This window comes from Paramisgurnus dabryanus, chromosome 1, assembly GCF_030506205.2.
Source record: "Paramisgurnus dabryanus chromosome 1, PD_genome_1.1, whole genome shotgun sequence".
Lineage (NCBI taxonomy): Eukaryota > Metazoa > Chordata > Actinopteri > Cypriniformes > Cobitidae > Paramisgurnus > Paramisgurnus dabryanus.
The window spans coordinates 31,292,908-31,319,923 of record NC_133337.1 but is presented as its reverse complement, the minus strand read 5'-3'; the positions used below and the strand labels follow the sequence as shown (position 1 = coordinate 31,319,923).

The 27,016-nt window shown below is 35.2% G+C and overlaps 2 protein-coding genes across 3 annotated transcripts; one reads left to right on the top strand and one right to left on the bottom strand.

The window, feature by feature from the left end:
• Window positions 1-4,120: 4,120 nt before the first annotated feature.
• On the bottom strand, window positions 4,121-9,953 carry tspan33a (tetraspanin 33a). Of its 2 annotated transcripts, XM_065284930.2 has the most exons (8): window positions 9,597-9,953; window positions 6,859-6,913; window positions 6,385-6,512; window positions 6,182-6,256; window positions 5,529-5,624; window positions 5,219-5,347; window positions 4,948-5,109; window positions 4,121-4,848 (listed from the first exon to the last, which is right to left on the bottom strand). In XM_065284930.2, exons 1-8 carry the CDS (start codon window positions 9,693-9,695, stop codon window positions 4,747-4,749), a joined length of 846 nt encoding a protein of 281 aa, XP_065141002.2. In that variant the 5' UTR covers window positions 9,696-9,953; the 3' UTR covers window positions 4,121-4,746. The 2 variants fall into 2 exon arrangements, with proteins under 2 accessions (XP_065141002.2, XP_065141003.2); XM_065284931.2 differs by lacking the exon at window positions 6,859-6,913.
• A 1,563-nt stretch (window positions 9,954-11,516) lies between these two features.
• On the top strand, window positions 11,517-25,985 carry slc26a5 (solute carrier family 26 member 5). Its single transcript, XM_065289765.2, has 19 exons — window positions 11,517-11,651; window positions 12,869-13,135; window positions 15,242-15,381; window positions 15,474-15,584; window positions 16,550-16,722; window positions 17,114-17,278; window positions 19,269-19,421; window positions 19,531-19,613; window positions 19,714-19,861; window positions 20,522-20,635; window positions 20,810-20,887; window positions 21,401-21,496; window positions 21,757-21,863; window positions 22,135-22,204; window positions 22,619-22,711; window positions 22,926-23,054; window positions 23,863-24,072; window positions 24,871-24,925; window positions 25,844-25,985. The coding sequence occupies exons 2-19, from the start codon at window positions 12,981-12,983 to the stop codon at window positions 25,981-25,983; spliced, it is 2,220 nt and encodes a 739-aa protein (XP_065145837.1). The 5' UTR covers window positions 11,517-11,651; window positions 12,869-12,980; the 3' UTR covers window positions 25,984-25,985.
• The last annotated feature ends 1,031 nt before the right edge of the window (window positions 25,986-27,016 follow it).

The window sequence follows — 27,016 nt, the reverse complement described above, 5'->3', positions numbered from 1 at the left end:
ACTGCTAACTGTTATGTAAGTTAGTGTCCTAGAGTTAAATATTAATAAACTAAATATTAATTTCATATCAGAACAGTATAACACATACATCTGTTGATTTTCTCAGCAACAATGCAATTCTATAGACTTGACAAGAGGTTTTCCAGAGATGTGTTTGATAATGTTTGAGACCTGACAGGGTGAGGATGTAGTTTGTCTTAATGAACTCATCATCTCTCATTTCTTCTTCCTTTTCCCTGCTTTGCACAAAACATTTCTGATGTCCATCTACAGAAGCCAATAATGATCGAGTCAAAATAGGATTTGCATTGTTATTTAGAAACTTCCTTTAGTCTCGTCATGTTTTCATAAGCTAACTCACTCGCGTGGCGTCTTTTGAATGCGGTTGTGCGCGAATGAACGCAAAGACGCGCGCGGACATGAATATGTGCGTGTACGCGTCATTGCGACTGATTGGTAACTACATTGCAAATAGATCCGTTTTTGCCGTGATTGTCTTTGTAAAGGATTGCACTAGTTAACTGCTGAAATTTAAACTTGAGATTTACACCGGGGCACACAAGATTTACACTTGGGCACGTGCCTGACTGGAGCTGGACCGGACACATTAAACCACATGTGGGTACGAGGCTGCTCACTTTAGCGCCTTTTTGCGGTTAAATTGTTTTAAATCATTTGAGTGTTAGCATTTGCAAGCCTTTCAAACACGTGCAAATTATAAACTTTTCCTATTTAAATTTGCGTATTAATCTGGCAATCGCAAGCCAAACCGTGGGTCGTGATCCGTACGGATCAACTGCGACAGCACGACTGAATGATATAATGTCACCCATTCGCTACGTTCATTTTCGAAACTGGCAAGTTATCCACCTGGGTTGGATTTTGACTGGGCTAAGTCAATGTCAATCAACATTCCATCCAATCGGAATTTTGATATGCAGTCATGTTGAGTATCTATGTTCATCTACCGGGTGTAGCTGGCCATCCGAGAAACCAACTCGGGGGCCCTCTAGTGGCTCGGGGCTCCAAGCAGTTGCCTGCCTTGCCTGTTGACAAGGTGCGCCTCTGGTGATGGGAATCTCTGGCAATCACAGCCTGTATCTCAAGATTAACATGACAATAGCAGACCCAGCTTTTATCTGACCAGTTGTTCAACATCATTGCCACAAAGTAAATAACAATAGTTTTTAATAATTTTATTCTATGCTCTCTCTCTCTTTCTCTCTCTCTCTCTGCTGTATGTGCTTTTATGTAAAGCTGCACAGCAAAAATGCTAAATTGTGAAAGGAACTATAAATTTGAATTTAATGTCATATTTTTACCTTGTAAACAATGTGCTGATATTCAGTATTATTGTATATATTCAGTATTATATTATTGTCATTTGCGTATGTTTTGACGTATAGCATATGTCGTGATTTTAATGATTTTATTTAATTGATCCATTTACAATGATTGTCTTTGATTCTTTGTTAATGTATTTAATATTGAAGCAGCTATTTAACATCCATATCTCATTTAAGTAATAATTTGTTGTATTTGTATCATATTCATAATTTTTTATTGGTGACAATCTGATTTTAATACACATTTATTATTGTATTACATCTCTGTAACAAAAAAGTAATAAAATAAAAGTATTTATCTGCTATCTTAAACTTTATGAAGTGCTGCAAATAAAAAGTGGATAAATAACAAAATAACCCTCTTGACAGCTGATAAATTTAAGGTTACCTTTCGAGGGACTCAACGCTGCGTCATGAAATGCGTTAGTACATCTAAATTACTGTAAAACTGGCCTGTCTTTTTGTATTTTCTGTCGAGATTTTAATAAACTTGGATATGTTTGGTCAGTATGCTCGATCACGAACTGCCATAGCAATTTTCACAATCGTTCAGGGAGGAAACTGAACAACGGAATGCGTTTTTTCAGTTTTTATTCTTGGAAAAACAACAAGGGAAGCCGGTGGAGGAGCTGACGAAATGACGCCGGAACGCGTGGTTTGTCTGCTGCAATCAGGAGAAAAACGTTTACTTTTCAAAAAATCCCTGCATCAGCGAGAGTGTATTAGCTGCATTTTCAGTCATTCAGTAATTTTTGATTAATAAAAGCAGAACCACTTAAATTGTCTTGTTTTTATGATAACACTGTCAAATAACTTGTAAATTTAAATGATGTATTCATAAATTTCTGATCAATAACCACATGAGTTATAATAAAACACAATGCTGGTGAATTGTAGGGGCCTAACAAATAATAAAATTATTACATAATATAAGAAATAAGATTATCTATTACTTTGACTAGTGTGTGGACTGTTACTAGTTTGTGCATGTAGTGCTCGATGGAAGAGCTGTTACTGCTATATGCAGCTCATTATGGCACAGCAAGCATTTCACCTTAAAGTGAAATAATGGACTTGAAAGACTATACTGCCATAAAGTTTGACTTATAATTATTATATTAACACAGTAAAATACAACAATTACAAAGACAAAATAACAACACAAAAAGCAAAAAAATCCAACAGGACAATCTAAATCAACAACCAGTCCAAATATCCAAAGAAATCCCAATAATATTATCTAACTAATTCAACAATAATATAATAGCTAATAATTAATCTCAATATACTCAGTGGCGTGTTTTCCATTTGGGGGCTCTAAGCAAAGTCCAAGGACCTGGGGCCTGATGCCTATGGTTTATTTTTGAATTGCACAACAATATTGAATATATAGAATTAGGTTAGACATGTATAAACTGTATTTATTTCATTTTAACTTCTTACACCCTGAAGCTATTTTGGGGATTTTCGCTTGGATTTGGCCTACCCAATTTCAAAAGCTTCCCATACCCACATGCAGAGGTTTACATACAAAAGTTTGGTATCATTTTGCAGGTAACCCTTTGAAATTACATAAAACACTGTTGAAAGTGCTTAACATGGTTGTATGTGATATCAGTCCTCTAATAAACACAAAAATAAATAGGCGCTTTTTGATGTTTTTTTCTAAAGTTTTTATTTGAAAGTATATAACTCTGGCCCTGGGTATCTCAGGTCCCTGCAGATAGTTTTGTTTGATTCCAGCAATTGTCAGCTTACAGAGGAAAAAGGAATTTTTTCTCTATCATAATGTATGCAAAAGTTATTTTACTCCAACTGAAGGGAGGAATAATACGCTTTTTGTATACAATTTCTGCCTAAAAACATTTGAAGTGTCCCCATAACAGTGGAATAAATGCAATTTCTTTATATCATTTTAAAGAAAACCCTTTGAAGTTACATAAAAAGCTGCTGTTTGTGACAAATATTGTTATTTATGTTGTGTTTCATATGATGAAACACCAAATTTTATTTTTTATGTTGTAAACACTGTCTTTGATAGTGTATAACTCTGGTTCTGGGTGCTCTAGCAGACTGCAGACAGTTCTGGTTGTTAGCAGCAGCAGACAGTAAACACCCAAAAAAAGAATGAACTCTTTAGCATGTCGCATTCAAAAGTTATTCTCATTTTACTAAAGGGTGTGAAAATACATTTTTCATATAAATATTAATTTTTTGTTTTGCATATGTAATAAATGGCAAAGGATTAATTATGCACACAACCAAAGAAAATGCTGTGAATGGACTCATTGTTTAGAGTAGGACCTAAGATAAAAGATGGTGTATCATTTGTGGCTATCTGTGCTATCTGAGGCAGTCCACACTCAAGTTTCCCATATGTTTACAAAAGACCATTTTTTACCTTATTATTCATTCGATGATTGTTGGATATGTGTTGATAATAGAACAAAAATAACGCTGTAGCCTTATTCCTGAGAATGAGAGCTTTCATTTGATATAAGACTTGCCCATGTTTGTCATTTTTGAAAAATATGAAATATGTAAATATTAAATGATATAATAAAATATTGGGGGGGGTGATAGTGTAAATTAAGTGTAAATAACTTTCTTACAGTAAAATATAACTCAAAGTGATGCATATCTGCAGAAAGTAGAGACTCTAAGCTTTCAAACAGTATCTCATATGTGTTACTGGGGTCCATGACGGAGCATCAAAGATTAAAAGAATCTTTTATATTAAGTCAAAATACGAAATTCTGGACCCGGGACAGGGTCCTCAGGGTTGAAGAGGTTAAACTGCTTAACATAACACAAAATTATTACAAATTGGTGTAAGTCAAAAATTCTTGGTTTAGAAAATAAAAATAGTGTCCATTGTCTTATTCAAAATAATACAGAATCATTCTCTTGGTTCACAAACTTTCTCCACCCTTTTGTAGAGATTTTTCAAATTTATCCTTTGCATGCAAACTCCTTATAGGATGCATTTAGAACAACCTAATACTTTACTGCAACTCCAGTGTGTGACATCTTGCAAAAAAAAAAAAGAAACAAAGGGGGGGCCTTCAGACTGATCTTACAAACTGAACTAACAAACAACAGCAACAACATTGTTATTACCTGGATTTATGGATGGAATTACATGACTCTCAATAAATATAGAACAAGAGCAATTTAAGTTTTCCTTAATTTTCAAACAAAAAAATTTGTGTACAAAAAATACCCCAAAATAGTTTTATTGACCTGCTAACTGCACATGAAAACATGACTTTGTACTCTTTGTTCTCCTTGTTCAAAATGTGATCCATGTCAACTCAGACAGCAATGCGTTCCCATGCTGATGACAATCAAATACAGTTTGGTTTAGTTGAATGCCTACAAAAACACATATACAGTGAGTTCAGCTCCAGGGATCTGAGTGATGTCGAAGGTTGTAGTCCTGTAATTTAATCTGATCTTGGATTTGACTGATAAGGACCTGGGAGAGCACGATTCCCACCAGCTGAAAGAGAGGAAACACACATGCTATCATCATGATATTTCATTGGTCTTTTGTATGTATAATCAGATTATAAACATGGAAAAGTTTTACAGACGTTACCTGTGGGATGGCCAAGCCCAGCGCAATGCCTCCCAGTAAAAAAAGGTTGCTGTGGATCCAGTTGACTACTTTATCAATACAGCCGTTGGTATTGATAAATTCACCAGCTGAGAGATAATCTTTCTTCTGCATCCCATGACCACACATAGTATTTATAACAGTCTGGCAAAAACAAAAGAAACAGACAAAATGTATTTGTTTATTTCAGACCTCTACGTAGATATGTGCACACACACAAACACATAAGTTCATTTTAAGGAGGTTTTTTCACCTCGTTTTTAACGAGCAGACAGCAGGAGTAGGGAACTGAGCAGCGTTCATGACTGGGGTTCTCTTCAGAACAATTAAAGTAGATGTTTTGAGACCAATCCATGTAAGAGACTCCTCCACAGCAGTTAAACTTTACATCAAAAGACAAAAACATAACCATGAACAAATAATAATGCAATAGAAAAACAGATTTGATCTAAAACGTAAATATAAAATAATGTGCAAAAGTAGGCCACCATTAGATTGATTTAGTTTAATAATCATATATAATCATGTCTCAGTCACAAATGACATGGATTTACATGTCTTACCTCTGTTTGTCCATAATCAATGAGATTTTGAAGATCTAGATCATCTCTGTAATGCTTCATTGCGCTGTTGAGCATTTCTGTAACTTTGCCACGTGCCTGTAATGGACAAATAATTTCTGAATGTCTGAAACTCTGAAATTTCCTTATGTCTCATCTATTAATTGTGAATATAAAAGGCTTTATGAGAAAATACATAAATATCATGGGGTCAGGTACAGTATTGTGCATTGTGAAATACAAGTAACAGACAGTAGAGGGGGCAATTTAACTAAATTTGTTATGTTATGTCATGTCCGGTATCTTTAAATAATATAATTATGCCTGTCTTTACAAACCCTTTACATAAACACATTATTTATTAATACAGTAAAATTTTATTACAGGTCAAATTTAAATCATGACAAAAAAAGGACATTTGTGTACAGATAGATTTATTTTGTACATTTGACACATGCTTTTATCCAACCTAAGCGACTTACAGTGCATTACAATCTATACATTATATCAGTATGTGTGTTTCCTGGGATCAAACCCATAACCTTGTGCGCTTCTAACTCATTGTTCAACCACTAAGCTACAGGAACACAGGTCAATACTTGCTAATGGTATGCATACTGAGACTTGCTCTTTTATTAGTACACCACATATTTTACCTTGTCTGAAAAGACAAAACCTAGAACACCAGCCACTAGCTGCAGCAGAAAGAGTATAGTCAAGCAGATGCAGAACTGCAGGAGAACAAGCAAACAAATAAAACATCTATTAGAAACAACATGAAACACTTCCTGTAACCCACTGCAAATGTTTATAAACAGCATCAGGGATTCTGCTGAAGTCTGTTTGTAGAGCTACTGACCGTCTGCAGTAAGCAGATGTTTTCTCTCAGAGATCCCACGCAGCCACAGAAAGTGAGGAAGAACATCAGGACCCCCACTATCATCAGTATCAGAGCAGGATCAACAGTCAGACAGGCAAATGCTGTCTCTACAGACAAACATGAACGCATACGCACTTATATCAAACACACAGAGACTTTATCAATGAGAATGGAAAAATATTAATTGATGGTTAAGAACTGAAACTAAAAGCCAGATTTTCAGATGCATTTGAAGTTTAGATATCAGAGCGATTTTGCGATTGGCATTTTTTAAAATAATGGCTCATATGCTGTTTTTACATTACATCGCTTTCAAATATTCAAATATTTGAAGGACCTACGCTAATATACCACCTCAGACCCCCAAGGGGACCCGGACCCCCTGTTGAAGACCCATGCTATACTACAGCTTTATATACTATAACAATAACTAAAAGTTATAATATAACTTACCATGTTTTACTATTCTGGAATAAATCCCAACAGATATCAAGACCATTGCAATTATCTGTAACAGCCAGATAAGACAATATACATCAATAACAGTCTGTTTTGTACTTAATACGGATGCTGTATGTTGTGTACACAGTGTTTGTAGCCAATTCTAAAGTAAATTGTATCTTGAATAATATCTCTTCAGGGTGCAGCCTAAAATGTTTTTTTTCTTTGGTTTGAAATGTCTAAAGGCTAAGTTCTGCAAAGGTTTGGAAAGGTCTTTTTATCAAGGGTGCATCTGTTGCTAAATTGACTGGTTTATGACTTTAAAAGGAGCAAAATCATAAACAAAAAGCAAACACATCAGAATGTGATAAAAATCATGGTATGAAGAGTCCTTGAAATCATTCACGTAGAAGTGAAACTTCAGACAGCTTTTACTCTCTAGTTCACCAACCAGTGAAGTTCCCAGTTTGTTTGACACAATGAAGCCCCTCTCTCTCTCTCTCTCTCTCTCTCTCTCTCTCTCTCTCTCTCTCTCTCTCTCTCTCTCTCTCTCTCTCTCTCTCTCTCTCTCTCTCTCTCTCTCTCTCTCTCTCTCTCTCTCTCTCTCTCCATATGAAACAGCTATCAGGTTACTATGAAACTCTGCATCCTTTTATCCCTGAGAATGCAGTGCCTGTTTGAATGAGTTCACTTCAAAGCAAATAGCCTACACTTACTTAGAGGACCTATTTTAACCAGTTCTGACCCTTGAAAAACCAACGTCTTTACATTTATTCACTTAAATACACTTATTTATATTGTTTCTGTGATGCTGGCAACACTAAGGTCATGGGTTTTACTCCTATGGAGTAAAAATAAAATAAAATAAATAAATAAAATAAAATTTTTTTTAATTAAATTTAATTAAATTAGGGTAAGTAAATGATGACAAAATTTTTGGGTGAACTATCCTTTTAATAAACATGTTTATTTCTAATGCCTGCATATATGGCTTATTATTAAAACTGCAATGATATAATGTAATAAAAAACTGATTTTATTTGGTCAAATTAAACATGCTCACATGCTCAGCCAAAGTAAGAGTTTTTAATTTATAATAATCATTTTGATAAGTATGTCTCATGATACCAAGCATATGATGTCCATCTTCATGTGGTTTAGTGGCCTCAAGCAGCAATTTAAAAATGTAATACAAAAAAAACTTAAGCATTTACTCCTACATATTACAAAAAATGAAGAAAACATGTTTGTACACGTTAAGCATCGTCTCCTTCACAACAGACCTGCAGGCCAAAGATTCACTTCCACAATTTCAAAACAACCCTTACAGTTTAAAAGTGTAGACATGCATCCCCAAACACTGCTCAACACTGCAGGTGCATTAAAATCCTGTACAGCTACAGTATCACTGAAAGCTAAAAGCAACACATATGTGCATATTATCAAACTAAAAAGAGGGCTTGGTGCCTATCCCTCCAGTGCTTACAAAAACCAACCCTAATGTCAACAACAGCAACAACAGAGTCCTGCAGCAAAATGCAAAGCATTACAATGGGTTATAATAAATAGCGAGGTTTTATGCACAAAATCTCCTTAGGTATTTGCATTTGCATATTTACACCAGCAGGCCTGCAATGAACTACAATGTGACTGCTACTTTTTTAATGGTTACATTGTTGCTGACTTTTGTCACATGTCCAAATCAGCCACACTGTTAAATCCACTAATCATGCCCATTTAAATTTAAAGAGTTGACCAAATTATGCATCCAAGACTCTTTTACATATTTTGGGTATCTACTTAAGAGGCACCTATTCATGTAGGTCTATTATGCACTGAATACTACAGGGCAACAAATAAAAGCATGGGGGCCCTCACTTATACAAAACACACTGGGTTTGTCTATCAGCATATGAATCAATGAGACCCGGTGCTTAGCAACAGCCACAAGCTCAAAAAAGTTTGGGATTGTAAACTGGCAGTATCAAGAACTTAACAAAAGAGGGTTTGTTTAATGTAAACTCATTATTATTCTACTAAGATCTTATTGCACAGCAGGCTCAATTTATTGGGGCAAAATGCTGGATGGGAGTTTATGTCAAGATTGAACAGGTTCAGGTGTTGCACTTTGTAGGATGAAATGTTATGCATGGCCTTAGTATGCTAAGAATCTACCCTGTGGTTAAGCAATACACATTATTGTTGAGACATGCCCATAGGTGATGTTTTAGTGTATGTTCATACCTAAACACATTTAAGACTACAAGTGGCTTTTGAAAGTCCTTGCAGTATTAAAACTATAGAAATCATCATCAAGATTTCACTTTATTTAATGGTTATAAGGGCAATTGTATTAGTTTCAATGGAATCTATAATGGTCTCTGTGGGTTTTTACTGGTAATGTACTGAGTTCTGTTAATGGGATGATGGGAACCAATAAAATACCATCCTACTAGAAAAAGACCCAAAACACACAGCATAAAGAAATGTTGTTATGGTTTTAATATAGTAAACAGCTGACTGTTCATTGATGATTTTGTATTGTGAAACATTACAAATTCTGTCTTTCGTATGTGTTTTGTCTAACAAGATGAGAGTTTAAAAGTCATTTGGTTAAACATTAATAATTAAACCAAAGCACATGAGGAACAACACTTTCTTTATATAATGCAATATTTTTGTTTATTTACTCTAAAGATTATAGTTCTTATTTACTTATTTTACAGGATAAGTAGAAGTGCATCACTTACCCAAAATATCATGTTGAAGAAGAAAAGTAGATATTTGACCACTGGGCTAACGAAAGAGTAGTCTTCGTCATTTTTCGCTGTTCGACTTGATCTTGACATGATTAAATTAATATGAAGGTTGTCATCAACAAACCTTTATCAGTAACTAAATCATATCTGAGGAATCAAATTGCGGCTCTTTCTGAAACGACTCGTCAACTCTCTCGGTGTGTATTATTAAACACCCAGCATCGCAAACGACCCCAATCACAAAAACGCATCGCAATGAATCTGTGTTTGTCGTCTTTAAAAGTATTTCCTGATTTAGTAGCCTGTCAGCCAACTCGGAAAAAGCTGAACACAGAGCCCATGTGCACAAAAGAGCAGCAGTGGGCGTTTCCTTTCTCGCTTATGTATTACAATATATACAGGTATATTACCTGACTCACCAAAGTCAAGGTGAATCCAAGCAAACAAACCATTTCGCACACAACCTTTTTAAAGATAAAAACACAAATTAAACGATTTCCATTACAAATACCATCATGAACTGTAATACAATTAAAGGCATTACATCTTTTTTTTATGTGTGTCTTTGCATTTTTATTTTTATTTACATACTTCATATAAAGTTTTTATTCAGCTTACCTTTCAAAAGATGATGATTCCCTTTTACAATAATTATTTGCCGACATTCAGGGCTCTTATTAGCGAATTTATGCAGTCACATTTTAAGCCTACATATTATTATATATTGTGTCTTTATAACGAGATGTTATGTCGTTAGAACGACATCTTTTCTCATAATAACCTGAAATTTTGTAATTAAAACGATATGTTTATCTCGATGAAACGAGATATTATGTCGTTAAAACGACATATTTTCTTATAATAACGAGATATTTTATCATTAAAACGATGTTTTCTCGATATAACGAGATATTATGTCGTTAAAGCTACATGTTTTCTTATAATAACGAGATATAATGTCATTAAAACGATGTTTTTCTCGTTATAACGAGATATTATTCGTTAAAACGACATGTTTTCTTATAATAATAAGATGTTATGTCGTTAAAACGAGACATCTTTTTGTTGACACAATTATATTTTTGTCCACAAAATAATTTTAACGTTTAAGCATACACCTTCAGATCAAAAGATGTGTAATATAATGTGAAACATTATATAGTAAATGAACCTAACATTTCATTTGTAGTACATAATAGTTGCATAGTTGATGATGTTGCATAGATGTTACACAAGAGGGCGCCAGTGCCTTGCAATTCTACCAAGATAAGTATACTTAAGGATTTTTACTTTCTACATAAAAGTAAATTTTCAATTATTCGTCTTTTATTGGTGTTTTTCTTTGGAAAACATACATTCCAAAACATATTATCATAATTTTTACTCAACTACATTTCATAATTTCAAGTTTTTGGTTTATATTTAATATTTAAGTACATTAAACATCTAGCAATTTTTAGTTAAGTTAAAAATTATTTTCGTACTTTTACTCAAGAAAGTAAAAGTACACAATTTTTATGTAATTAGGCATTAAATCAATTTTAATATGCAATATATAATGAATACACAGTATGATTCTATGCTTTACATTTTTTTAGTAAAGAAAAGTATTTTTTTTTTTCTCAAGACAAACACTCTGATATAGCACAGATGCTTGGAAAATGTAACTAAAATACTTAAGTATTATACACCTCTGAATAAATATATATTGTTCGTATTCTTATTTTTAGCTTTTACATTTGAAACATGCACTTTATAATATGTAGTTACTAGTCGTAAAGCAATTTTATTATTAATAATATTATAATTATTTTTTTATACAGTTACATATGGAGCGCTTTAACCTAATACGTTAGTGAACTACATTTCCCATGATGCATTTCGGTAAATCTAGTTACGCCTGCGGTTGACGTAGAACCTCGCGCATCACTGCGTGGATTACGCAGCTCTCGCGTGTAATTAAGGTCATTCCCTGCTGTTATACAGTAACAAGAGTGTCGATGCCCATCCTCTTGTTAACTAAATTCAGGAAAGAAGCGGTGAGAGGTAAGATGCTTTGGATGTTTTTTAAGTTACCATTTTAAACTAACTTACAGCGCAAAGCCCTTTTGGTTACACTATCTCATAGGTTACCTGCCTAACAGGTTTTCAGGGTCGTAGATTTAAACACTATGAATGTATGTTTTTGTTATCATTGTGAATTTAAACTCCGATGTCTCCAAGTATTTTGTACAGACCAGCAGACACATACAAATGTCATTGCATCATGACTCCGCAGATAACGTATGTTTACATGCACGTTGGTTGTTTGTCAACGCTTGAGTGTTTTACGTGGTTGTGTTGTTTATTATTTGTACGACAGTTTTATCAACAAAAGTCACTTCTGGGAATAGTCAGCATAGCCAGGGACAAGAGAAATGTACGACTATACACACGGCGGAAAACACCACACATTTTAAAATGTTTATTTTGCAATACCAACAACAACTACCTTAGCTGTACAAAATTCCTATGTATTCCAGTAGGGTTTAATGATAATCCACTGATTCCCATTTGCCAGATAACACCCCACCAACAGAACCCAAAACATACCAGCAGAGAACTACAGAGATAGAGTTTCTATTAAAAGCAATACTATTACCACTATAAATTAACCTTTAAATAGGTTATCATTTCTCTATTAATATCTGTTATTTCTAAGGGCATTTATGCATAACTATTTTTTTTAATATAGCCTTATAGTCAGGTGATGTGCTAAAAATGGAATTGGTCATGAAGTACACCATCATAACTTAGGGGCTGTTATTGTTCAAGCTGAACACTGTGTCCTTGGTTTATGTGTTTTAGACGGACTATTGGTGTGTTTAAATAACCTTTTGTGATGTTGTGTACAACCTCAGTGTAGTAGGAAGCCATCAGTCACATGCATTTATATGGAATTTATTTAAAATCTAAGCTTTTTCCTGAAATGCATTAGCAGGGAAACCAGTGAAATACCTTTGTTCTGTAGATTGCAATGTAGTTTGCATTACAGATTGACACCAACTTCTCTAGCAAGTTGGAAAGGCCAAAACCGGATGCCATTTAAGATTATTTTAAGGACTTGTAATCATACACCATACATGTATTAAAAACAGGGGGTTGTTAGTGTAACCCAAGCTGTTTTAATGTACTCTTATGTCATAACACCTATAATAATTCTCCTGTAACAGATAATCAGCCCTGTGTTTAGTCTTTAGACACTGATTTTTGTTTCTTCACAGACAGATCTCGCCACCATATTTTAAAAACAGGAAGAGGAAGTGTAGGAAGAGCACGTGTGCTGCGTCCCCGAGGTCACCGGCTGCCTGATATGCCTGCGTTTTCACTGTTGCTATGGAAGATGTAACTGCTAATGAGGAACCGTCCACTGAGTTCATGTACCGTGTGGAACGGTCTGTATTCAATGAAAGCTATATTGACTCTGAACTTCTGCACAGGAAGAAGAAAAAACCCAAGACATGTATACAGAGAGTTACTGAGCAGCTACGGTAGGGTTATCTCAACACATTGTGCTATCTTTTTATTGATCTTTAACTTTATGAGCTCTGAGTGCATGTTGTCAGTCACCAAAACTTACATGTTAGGTTTATAAAATGTTAACATTATGCATTTGGCCGACAGTTTTATGCAAAGCGTGCATAAAATCTACACATTTTTTTATCAGTACATTTATTCATTTAGCTGATGCTTTTATCCAAATGTTTTATCAGTATGTTTGTTTGCTCGGATTGAACCCATGATAGTTGCATTGCTTACACAATGCTGTAATAGTTGAGCTATGAGTGTGTAATTGTGTAATTTTGTGGTCTTTTGGATCCCAAACTTTTATATCCTGTTGTGTACAGCAGGGGTTTTCACAAAACAGAAGAGGTTATGGGAAATTTAAAAAAAAAATTGTAGGAGACAGATGAAGATCAGTTAGATGTTGAGGAATCTAATGGTTGTATGTTATGTCTGTATGAATTATCCAAAATGTACAAATAATTTCCTTTAATTCCTTAAATTTCCAACTTGGAATATTTCCAAAATTCCCAAGCTTTGCCAAATTATTTATGTTTGTGGCAATTTGCTGTCTTTAAATATCACCAATACAATTTATCTAACACAGTTAAATGTTTCTTTATACAAAATATGGGTACCGTATTTTCCGGACTATAAGTCACACTTTTTTCATAGTTTGGCAGGTCCTGGAACTTATAGTCAGGTGCGACTTATACATCAAAATTATTTCATATGAACCAATAGAAAACTATTACCGTCTACAGCCCCGAGTGTCTGCTCTGTGCTACTCCTGTATTTATGTAATTCAATGGATTCAGTGATGTGGAATGACTTCGGGACCTTTTTGAACTTGATTTGGCTTGTCGTGTTAATTTAGCCTATTCATTCTCCCAGGTATGTTCTGTATGCCAGTGGTTTTCAAACTGGGGGCCGCGAGATGGTGCCAGGGCCCCAGTTTTATGACATTTTATGAAATACATTAATTTATCATGAATTCTGTGTAATTAAACCTTAAAAAAATAAGGCTACTAACCAAAAGCACTACTTTTTTGTATAATTTAGTGTTTTTTATTAAAATGTTGAGTTTTAGAACAGTTTTTTGTCACAAATTTTCTTTGGGGGGCCGCGAAGGAATGCACCATACACAAGGGGGGCCGCACGCTGAAAAAGTTTGGGAACCACTGCTGTATGCTATTGTGTATCATGTTAATAACTGTTTATGTTACTTTAACATGTACAGACACCTATTCAGGCTGCTGTTCTGTGCTATTGTTTAGTTGAATAGCTTGCCTTTTCAGATTAAATGTCTGTTCTTTGGCTTGGATTTTGTGAAATCATTTTCCAAATAAACGTCATGTACGACTTATATGTTTTTTCCTCTTCAAAACACATTTTTGATTGATGCGACTTAGTCGCTGTGCCGCGACTTAAAGTCCGGAAAATACGGTATATGGATATACATTTTAGGAAAGGGGTCCCTAGCTAAAGGTTTATCATATGTGAGGGGTCCCTGCTATCATAAAGTTTAAAACTCCTGGTATACAGAATATACTTGTATAAGTGTAACTTATTACCAAAACACAACAACTTTTCTGCTTTCTGTAATTATGACATCTAAAGTAGAATATAGTCGGCTTTACAGTAACAAACTCACTTTACTCACACTACTAAATATACATCAGTCATTCACGACGGGCTTCCTTATTTTATCATGTCATGGTTAGATTGCAGTACTAAAAGTATTACACAATAGACAGTGACATATTTAAACTGCTTCTGATAAACCTGTTTGTCCCGGTCTGCATCTGATAAAAGACTCTATTTACTGCATTGTTTCTCAAACATTTTGGTGTGCCTCCCCCTTTCTGTGAAGGGTGCCCCCCAAAGAAAATTCATGACATAAAACAATCTCTAAATTTAAAATAAACAAAACATATTTAATTATGCAATGTAGTACTGTTGGCTAGTCTTTTTTTACAGAATATTTACAATAAATTAATGTATTTTCTAAAATGTCATAAAACTTGGACCCTCCTGACCCCCTGCCTCCCCAGTTTGAGGACCATTGTAACATCTGTTTTCTCATTTTTCAGCTGTTCATCTGAGAAAGCCAAATCTATTGCACTTAGTTTCCTACCCATAATAACATGGCTTCCATCATATCCAGTGAAAGAGTTCCTGTTTGGGGACATAGTTTCTGGTATAAGCACAGGTGTAATGCAGCTACCTCAAGGTAAGATGTTATCCAAATCATTTACAAATATTGTTTGCACTCATATGTATTTGATATTGATGTTCGAATATTTCTCTCTTTTTTCTCAACAGGTCTTGCATATGCGATGTTAGCAGCCGTGCCTCCTGTGTTTGGCTTATATTCATCTTTTTATCCTGTCCTGTTATACACATTTTTCGGTACCTCCAGACATATATCAATAGGTGAGGCTCGCTGGCATGCGTGCAATAGTGAAATGCTTTTGCCTTGAATTGTGAAATGCCTGCTGCTTTTTGCTAAGTCAGTATTATTTTGCATACCTCTTTATCAGTGTAGTGGATCTGGAAACCACATGTCCTGTCCACGTAAAAACTCTTATAAGTTTTCTATAGTTCTGCCAAATATACATGTCGACCACACCTAGGTTCCTCCGATTGCAATGTTTTGCATTTTATTAGCGGGGAAAGAATGCAGAAAAGACTCTTGCACCACAGCATTTCTAAGAACTTTATTAGCATCTAACATTGGTCCAGGCATCGTTGTACTTTGTCATGGTTGGGTATATGCCCCCTGGGGTTATTTTTGTCTCCTGTTCAAGCTGAACTCCTCGGAAATCTCTGCGGGACGTTAGAAACACCACTGTGAAAATAGATGAAAGGTTTAAAAGTTATAAGGTTACCCAAACCAGAGTTGTTGCTCCAATATCTTGCTGCTTGGCTCCTATTGCTGGAAGAGAAAGAGATGGTGGGCTGTTGTCCAAATGTTGGCAATAGTTTTGCAGCACAGAGGCATGCTGTATCCTGTTTAAAAAACCCTTGTGGTTTACTCTGTATGGTGTAATGGTAACAGATCTACTTGCATAGGGCTTTATCTAGATGGAGAGGCAAAGCAGGACGCAGTACTATTCAGATACTCTTGCATATAAGCCCTAGTATTTGCATATAAGTATTTTTGCTTTAATGGCAATAAAAAGGTTATTAGTCAGTAATTGAAATGTCTTAGTTTCACAAATGTCACTTTAGTCATTTTATTGGTATTCATTGGCGCCATATAATGTCAGCTAACAGATGATGGCAACTACTAACACTGTCTTAAAATATTAATAGCACAAATAAACATGCCATCCATACTAAAAAGAGGTATGTTTAAAAATAACATGTCTTCTTAACGTAATTGTTTATTCTTGCAGGTACATTTGCAGTAATAAGTCTGATGATTGGTGGGGTTGCTGTAAGGGAGGCTCCGGACTCCATGTTTAAAGTCAATGGGACCAACGCATCACTGGTGCTGGATCAAGAAGCCCGTGATGCCAGAAGAGTAGAAGTGGTTGTAGCTCTAACAACGCTAGTAGGAATCATTCAGGTAGCTGTTGTCTGACAACTTAACCCACAAACTATATCTTGTACATCACAGTGAATGTAAAATCTTGTCATATTATTAGTTTCAATAGAGATGAGGCTTGCAATTTTGGGAGTTATGGTCTCCTGTGACCATCACCATTACATATATGAATTTTTTTAATGGCAAAAATCATTAGGATATTAAATAAAGATCATGTTTCTTAAAGATATGTTGTACATTTCCTACTGTAAATATATATATGAATATATTTTGTGGTCCAGGGTCAAATGTCACCATTGCAAAGCAGGCATCTCAACGGGATTAACCATTAAAAAAGAGAAATGTTTGTAAATGACGGTAACCAGATACTTTTGTGAAAATTGTCAAACATAACTCTTCTGATTTTCTGTAGTTTGCTTTGGGTATGCTGAGATTTGGCTTTTTGGCGATCTATCTGACTGAGCCGTTGGTGCGAGGTTTCACCACAGCCGCTGCGGTGCACGTCTCAGTTTCACAGCTCAAGTACCTGCTGGGGGTGCAGACTAATCGCTTCAATGGGCCTCTCTCTGTCCTCCATGTGCGTAACCTACACCCTGTTTTCATATGTGACACAATCACTCTATCCACATGTACACATATATTTATTATAAACATTTACATAGACGTTGTAATTACTTTATAAGCACTTTTTTATCATTGGTTAAATTTTTAGTTGTAGTTCTATCTATCTTTCTGTCTGTGTCTGTCTGTCGTCTATCCCTCTTTTTCGTCTATTCGTCTGTCTGTCTGTCTGTCGTCTATTCGCCTGTCCGTCTGTCTGTCTATCTTTCTTTTTGTCGGTCTGTCTGTCTGTCTGTCCGTCCGTCCTTCTGTCCGTGTATCTGCCTATTCATCTTTCTATCTGTCTATATCTGTCTATCCGTCTTTTCATTTTTCTGTCAGTCTTTCTGTCTGTCTATTTATCTATATATCCATCTATCTGTCTCTGTATCCGTCTTTCTGTCTGTCTGTTTGTTTATTTATTTCTCTATCTGTCCGTCTGTCTGTCAGACTTTCTGTCTGTCTGTCCGTCTGTCAGTCTTTCTGTCTGTCCATCTGTCTGTCAGTCTGTCCTTCTAAGTCTTGTCTGTCTTTATATCTGTCTATCCTTCTTTCTATGTATCCATCTGCCTGTCTGTCTGTCCGTCTTTCTGTCTGTCAGTCCGTCTGCCTGTCTATCATCCATCTTTTTGTCTGTCTGTAAAAGTCCTTCTGTCCGTGTATCTCTCTATCTGTCTGTCTATTCGTCTTTCTCTCTGTCTATATCTTTCTGTCTGTCTACCTGTCTTTCTGTCTGTCTTTATCTGTCTCTCCGTCAGTCTGTCCCTCTAAGTCTTGTCTGTCTTTATATCTGTCTATCCTTCTTTCTATCTATCCATCTGTCTGTCTATCCCTCTGTCTGTATCTGTCCGTCCGTCCGTCTGTCTGTCTGTCTGTCTGTCCATCCATCTTTTTGGCTGTCTGTCTGTAAGTCCTTCTGTCCGTGTATCTCTCTATCTGTCTGTCTATTCGTCTTTCTCTCTGTCTATATCTGTCTATCCGTCTGTCTGTCCCTCTGTCTGTCCGTTTTTAGTCTGTCTTTCTGTCAGTCTTTTTGTCTGTCTATTTATCTGTCTATCCCTCTATCTTTCTATGTATCCGTCTTTCTATTTACTTGTCTATCCGTCCGTCTTTCTGTCTGTCTACCTGTTTTTCTGTCTATCCTTCTTTCTGTCAGTCTGTCTTTATGTCCATCTATCCGTTTGTCCCTCTATCCGTTTGTCCATCATCCATCTTTTTGTCTGTCTGTCTGTAAGTGCTTCTGTCCATGTATCTCTCTATCTGTCTGTCTATTCGTCTTTCTCTCTGTCTATATCTGTCTATCCGTCTGTCTGTCCCTCTGTCTGTCTGTCCGTTTTTCAGTCAGTCTTTCTGTCTGTCTATTTATCTGTCTATCCCTCTATCTTTCTATGTATCCGTCTTTCTATTTACTTGTCTATCCGTCTGTCTGTCTGTCTTTCTGTCTGTCTACCTGTCTTTTTGTTTATCTGTCTATCGTCTTTTTGTTTATCTGTCTATCCGTCTTTCTGTTTATCTGTCTATCCGTCTTTTTGTTTATTTGTCTATCCGCTTTTCTGTCAGTCTGTCTTTATATCCATCTATCCATCTGTCCCTCTATCCGTTTGTCCATCCATCCGTTTTTCCCTCTATCTGTTTGTCCCTCTATCCGTTTGTCCCTCTATCCGTTTGTCACTCTATCCGTTTGTCCATCCATCCGTTTGTCCATCCAGTGGATGAAAGGAGTTTGTCTTTTCAGTCAAGTCATAATGACATTGTAACAGGTGCAGATTAGGGCTTCTTTATAGACTTCATATGTTATGATATATGGCTATGATTTATCTGTCCATTAGGCTTATTAAATTAGACTAGTTTTACCGACCTTGCGTCATGACTCTCAGAGGGCATTAGAACAGATTTATGTTATGAACGTATGTAAAAAAAATACTACAACTTTGCAATTTACATTTTCTTATTTGTTTCTGACGCAGAGCGTTGATGCTGTCTTCAGGAACATCGCAAGCACTAATATCGTCACTCTTGTTATTGGACTGGTGTGTACCCTGTTTCTGTATGGTGTGAAAGACCTCAACGAACGCTTTAAAAAGAAACTACCCATCCCAATCCCTGGAGAGATCATAGTGGTAAGACTTAAGGCCCTTCATGTAAAACATTGTGCTAACATATATGTCCAAATAAATGCCTTTGTAAAATTTTACATTTAAAGGGCAATGCACTTGTGTTTCTTTAAAGGTTATCGTCTCCACTGGGATCTCGTATGGCCTGGCTATGCATGATAATTATGGTGTGGATGTTGTGGGTACAATTCCCACGGGGTAAGATCATCCGGTGATCTACTTTGAAACAAAACGGTTTACATTTTTGTCAAGTTTACATTTTTAAAACTCATCATGTTTAATTTCCTCTTTTTTTAAGGTTGCTGCCACCCAAGGTTCCAGACTTTTCAGTGTTACCCAACCTCTTCACAGATGCCATAGCTATAGCTGTTGTTGGCTTTTCAATCTCTATCTCACTAGCCAAAATCTTTGCTCTAAAGCATGGATACAGTGTGGATGGAAACCAGGTAGAGATAGACGTGTATTTCAAATCACTGTGTGGTCTATAAGGTCTATTTTATAGAGTTGTCGATGTGCGCCATCATTATTTGCCAAGTAATTTGTTTCTGTCCTCTTAGATACAGTGACATGCACTGTTCAGATATTTTATGGCTTTTAGAAAGACCAAACCAGCTTGTGCTCACAGTTACTTAGTTACTTGCCATTTAGCTGATCCTTTTGTCCAATGTGACTTATAGCAGCACACTATTTGTAGGAACAAATCTGGGACAACAACGGGCAAAGCGCTATGCCAAGTGAACTCCGGAAAATGATTTTGTAGCTTGTGTCAAATCATCAACAAATATGACTCTTTTTTTTTTTTTTTTGAGCTCATGGACTAAATAGGTGTATGTGAACTGTTCTGCATAGTAAACCTAGGAACCTAATATACTGTAAATACAAAACTAAGTGTAAACATAAATGTAAAAGAAGTGGTTCATTTAATAAATGATCATCAATTACTGAACCGAAACATAAAAATGCTAATTTATGAGAAAACATGTCAGACGCACTTAGAGAACTTTTATATTTAATCTGATATTGTGTATTATGTTTGGTGTTTAAATGCCCATAAGGTTAAACAGTATTTTTGTTAACAGTTGATTTTGTGTAAATGTGATTTGTAGGAGCTCATCGCGCTGGGACTCTGTAACTTCATCAGTTCATTTTTCCACACGTTCGCTGTCACCGCCTCAATGTCTCGCAGCCTGGTGCAGGAAAGCACGGGAGGACACACTGAGGTAAGCGACGTGCACACAGTCGCATTCAAATGCATCACACATACAAATGCAAATACGCTGCTTTCCTTATATGGAGTGTCCATGTGCTGATGACATCACAGTGGCTGCATTACTGCCATAAAACCATAAAGATAAGATAATCATGTTTAATTATGTTAATGTGTGTGTCTGTAGATTGCAGGACTCCTGGCGTCTTTACTTGTGCTACTGGTGATTGTGGCCATCGGGTTTGTCTTTCAGCCTTTACCTACTGTAAGTGTAAACCTGGTAACTGTACTTGCATACTAGCTTGTTTCAATAAATAGGGTGCAAGTCTATTTATTAAATACTTAAATATTTGACAAAAATCTAGATTTTAAATTAATTAATGCAAAAGATTTCAGTGGTTAAGTAGCACTGACAAATTCAGTCAACAGAAGAGTATTTGTAATATTTCTTTTTTTCATCTTGTATTCAAATTTTCTTTACCTTTCTTACCTGCTTTGTTGTATAAAAGGAGTGTAACATGCAGACATTTTGGGGTTCATAGAAATATCTAACATATTTAATATATTTATCAAAACAACAAATGGGATTCTTCCTCCATTTAAAAAATGTGTAATGTATTGGTAGATAGCACTTCAAGTAAATCAAAGGGTTTCTAAATGAAACCCAGTCTAATTGGGTATAAATGACCAAACCCCTTGGGGCAGAACAAATGCATTCTTGGTGCAAGACAACAAATGTCAGATAAATTTACTGTCATCTTATATTTACTTTTATTAGACTGTGTTGGCTGCCATCATCATGGTCAATCTCCTGGGGATGTTCAAGCAAATGAGAGACATCCCTGCATTATGGAGGACCAGCAAGATTGAACTGGTGAGCGTGAGGGGAATTTAACATTTGCATTTGTTTACAAAAGTTGTACAGTTGCACCCAGCCATTCGTACTGATTCCATCTATGGTGTATTTGAAAAACATGATACCCTTGAAGGGTTCATGAAAGTGCATCATGCATGCAACATTTTTAAACTTTCCACCTTTATTGACATGTTAATGGATTTATTTTTTTGGAAATGGTGAATTATTATACAGTAGTTATGTTTTTGTTGTTAATGAGTGGCGGGGTTTTTTTCCAGGCAATTTGGCTGGTTTCCTTCATCGCATCAGTTCTTCTGGGTCTGGATTATGGACTTGTGGTGTCCATGGGTTTTGCCATATTCACAGTTATTTACAGAACACAGCGGTAAGACAAACTGTTATGCTTAATGCCAAACACATGGAAAACAGTTATTATCTTGTTATATGTCATATATAGTATAGTATAGGCCTATGAGTTTTTTGTATTCTTTGGAATGTTTAGATTTTTTTATTTTGTGCTTATAACGTTACATTTTCAAATATTGAGCATTTTCCCTCATCCAAGCTTTATTGTTTTATGCATTATTACTTTGTTATAATAATCATTTATCCAATGATAAATCTAATCTTATTTATAACTGATCTTTTTACTCTAGTCCAAAAAATGCTCTTCTTGGACAAATCTCAGATACAGGACTGTATTTTGATGTGGATGAGTATGAAGAGGTACACAAGATATGTTACTACCCTTACGAAATTTAACCATGGTTTTACTACAGTTAACCCCCCCCAAAAAAACATGGTTACTATAGTATAACCATGGTAACCACAAAATAACCATGGTTTTGACAAATGTGGTTTTCAAAAACCATAGTTAAACCATGGTTAGTGTAGTAAAACCATGGTTTTGCTGATAGTAATCAATGCACCAAAAAACCAGTAGTAACCATGGGCAACTTGAAAATACTGCCCTTAAAGCAGTAACATTGCTTTAAAACCCTAAACCTAAACAACAAACTATCCAACTCACTAAAAAAATTTCACTGATTTTAAAGACACAGAAACCCAAATAAGACATGATTTAATCCTTTTTCCCCACAATCTTTGTTCTCTTATCTGTGTTTTGTTCTTTTGTTCAAGGCAGAGGAATGCTCAGGGATTAAGATATTTCAGTCTAATACCTCCTTCTACTTTGCAAACAGTGACTTGTATGTAAGCGCCCTCAAAGCAAAGGTGAGGATCAATGCTTAACATTCTGATTAACTAACACGTAAAGCAAATAATTTGACCTTTTTTAATTTTTTTGTATTATCCTGTTTTCTTTTTGAGCAATGTCCTACAGTGAGTCATATGAACATGAACAGCAGGTGTGTTTGACCTTACTGTGGCGTGTTTTGCACACAAGATTGTTTTGTTATTCTCTTGTTTTTGTTTTGTGTGACTACAGACAGGAGTTGATCCTGTGAAACTTCTCGCAGCCAGGAAATCACAGCTTGAATATGCTCAGAGACACAACAGGGAAAAGAAAAACTCGAAATATGGTTCTCCACCGAAGAAAAACTCTGTTGTTTTACTGGTATGAAGTTTTGAAGTTTGAGGTTTTTTAGGACAGAGGTCATATGCTTTGCAAAACTTAACTGTTAAAATACAGCACTGTCTGAGCCGATGGTGTAGTGGGCAATGGTCTGACATGATGCGCAGATGTGCTGTCAGCGACCCAAGTTCGATTCTCGGCTCGTGGTTTTTTGCCTTCCCTCTACACCTTTATCTACCATGTACTTTCCTGTCCTTTCCTTAGCAACTGTCTGTCAATTAAAGGCAAAAATGCCCCAATAAAAAAACTTGTAAAGCAGTTGTAAAGTTTATAGCTGCAAGGTTTTTTCAATCTTTCCAGGTAGTGATGCAGTATTTCCGGTTATAATTTATATAATCTGAGTGTTATGAAATCTGTTTAGTGTTCCTGTAGGTCAGCTGATAGAAGATAACGTTAACTAGAGATGGGTGATTTCGAAAAACCATTTTATGAAGCCTCGAAACATTTACAAATCTTTTGTTTTTTAAACTGGCCAAGTCACCTGATTTTAGCAAATGAGGCTTTATTACATCATAAATGTTTCAAAAATCCGATGGTTTAAACGCTAAGGGGTGTTGAAAGTGTATCTATCAAATACTAATACATTACGATAATTAAATATCTTCTGAAATTAAGCGTTAGGTTTTAAAATGTTTCCTTATAAAAACCCATTTGTCTCATGTTTGTCTTTATTCTTTAACAACATCCAGGTGTCAGGTTTGAATCTTGGTGAAAATGATAGCTTGAATTGTCAATAAGCTGTTTTTGGAAAAGCTAATTGTAATTGTAAATATTCTGTGGTGCCCAACAGGATATGGAGTTGGGTGTCACTAATGAAGTGGTGCCCGGGGCAGACAAAGAGATGGATGTATATACAAATGGACAGGCAACTGAAACCCAGGCGGAGTCTGAATCTGAGGACGAATTTTTCCTACAGCGTCTGACCCCCATTCACTCCATCATACTGGATTTTACACCCGTTAACTTCATTGATTCTGTAGGAGCCAAAACAATCAAATCAGTAAGTAAACACTTATTCATTAAATATTATTATATCACTTATATATTAAACACATGTGAAGACAAATATATACATTTTATATTTAAAATAGTTGTTATAAATAATTTTGTTTTAAATTATTTCATAAACTGTTTAAAATAAAAATTTATAAAACACTATTAAAGGTGGCCAATATTATGCAAATTCCACTTTTTCAAGGTGTTTGGATGTAAACGTGTGTTGGCACAACCATACAATGAAAAAAAAATCCACTCACACCTTTTTTAATCCCCATTAAACCAAAGCAGTCTCATTAGACATGCTGTTTTGATTATCTTATTAATGTGACATCACACTTATAAAGCCCCGCCTACGGCCACTGATTGACCGGTTAAATTTTCCCAAACGTTTTTCTAAATGCTTTATTAGCTGTTGTAGTGCTAATGCAGCTAATGATATATTGTCTCAGACTTTTTTCACAGGAATCAGATGTATTTTTTAACTTAAAGCACTCACTGTCTGTTGGTAAGGGAGTAAGGGCTGTAGCTCATTTGCATTTAAAGATAAACATATAAAAACAGCGTTTTTTTTCTGGATATGCTATAATAAATGATCTTTAGGGTATTTTGAGCTAAAACTTCACGGACACATTCTAGACACACCTGAGACTTATATTACATCTTGTAAAATGGGCATAATATTTGCCCTTTAATTATTAATAAACCACTTTTATTATTTGCAGAATATTAAACCATGCAGGTTAGCACAACAACTAAGTTGTGGTCTGAATTTTTGACACCATTGTTTTTTGTCCTGCAGCTTATAAAGGACTATGCAACAATCGATGTGAAAATCGTCCTTGCTGGATGTAGCAGTAAGTGTATTTATTAAAAAACATAATGTATTTAAGACCCCATTAAATGGTTTGATGAGGAGTTTTCTTTAAAGTTTCCTATTTCCTATTGAACAGGACAGGACATATTAAATGAATGTTATTTTTGTGATAGCCAAAAGGCTTAGTTTATGTTATTTTAGTGAGCCATGATATGCTACTTGAGATGCTATATAGAAAGGGGAAGGACCTACTTATTCCAGACACAATTTCAATTAGATAAAAAGTTGTCATCAATAATTTTTATTTTAGATGAGACTGAGTGTGTACTTTTACTAAAAGCTAATTATTTATTTTAATTATATTATGTATTACACCGGAAATATTTATTTCTTGGGGTCTTTGAGACCCTGGACTACAAAACCATAAGTTGCACAGGTATATTTGTAGCAATAGCCAACAATACATTGTATGGTCAAAATTACCTATTTTTTATGCAAAAAATAATTCATATATCAAGCAAAGATCATGTTCCATAAAGATATTTTGTAAATTTTCTACCGTAAATATATAAAAATGTAGTTATCATTAGTAATATGTGTTGCTAAGGACTTCATTTGGACAACTTTAAAGGCGATTCTTCAAAATTTTGATTTTTTTTTTTGTACTATCACATTCCAGATTTTCTGGACCGTTGTATCGCGGCCAAATATTGACCTATCCTTACAAACCATACATCAATGGAAAGCTTATTTTTTCAAAAAAAAACCTCATGAATGGTTTTGTGGTCCAGGGTCACATATATGCCCAAAAGGCAGCATGTTAAAGTCTCCAGTGAGAATTCCTATGCGTGCTCTTATCATCTTCTGATATTCTTGTGGAAAACATCGCCACCTGGAGTTAAAACCAGTAAATGCAGATCAGTGTGAGAGGACAACTTTGTGTTTTTGTGTCTTGCAGGGACTCTCCTATCTGATCTCAGGACGCTACAGTTCTTTAGTGATCCTGTGACCTCTGACCTCATTTTCCCCACCATACATGATGCTGTGTTACACTGCCAAAACCAGAAGGATACGCCCACCTGTCCCGACAACCAATGAATGATAAATGCACTGTTTGAGTGGCTAAGGCCAGAGTTTGTTGGAAGTGCTGTTACTGAACAACACAAGTAGACTTGGAGGTTCCTGATGTAAGGGACAGGCCAAACATTTTATCTGTTAAATGGATACACTTTGTGTAATGTGTATGTATATATACCAGCAAACATTGGGCTTAAGATCATTATCGCTGGTGATTTATTACACAAGCCATGATCTTAAGCTCTGCTGTGAATTGTTACAGACAATTGTAAGTGCAATTAGGGTAGATGGACACTTGACCAGTGTTTATTTGTTTGCATTGGTCTTGGGCTTATATTGACATTCCAATAAGCTTATTTTTATGGATCACATTTGTTACCAGAATTTAGGATAATTGGATTTAGTTTTTACCATATTTTGCTTTATTCTTGTCACAGTTTTTCTGTGGTGCTGGATAACTGGCTGTAGTATTATAGCAAATAAGCAGTTTAATGTGTTACGTATTATTTAAAAGCTGACCACAGGATTGCACTGCTTTTTAAATTTTAAACTGATCTTTGATAAGGCACCATGCAAAATAATGATTTTTTTGTAACACTTTACAATAAGGTGGTATATGTTTACATTAGTAAATGCATTAGCTAACATGAACTAACAATGAACAATACTTCTATAGCATTTGTGTTTTTTAGCATTTATGAATACATTTTTAAAATCAAAAGTTGTGACTGTTAATGTAAGTTAATGAACCAACATGAATAAGTGTATTGGCATTAATAAAGATTTTAAAAAAATGCAGAAAAACAGTATTGTTCATTGTTACTTTAATACATATACTAATGTAAACACACACAAACCTTATTGTAAAGTGTTTCCAATTTTTGTTGTAGCCTTTAGTAACATAATAATTATTTTTCTCCTTTTAGCATCACTTTATGCCAGTGAATAATTTAGAGTGTTCTTGAATTTTTTTGTTTGTTTTAGAATTAATTTACAGAAGTCTCAGTTAGTGATCAATGAAACAACAGTCTTGAAAGGTTTTCATTTTTAGTTT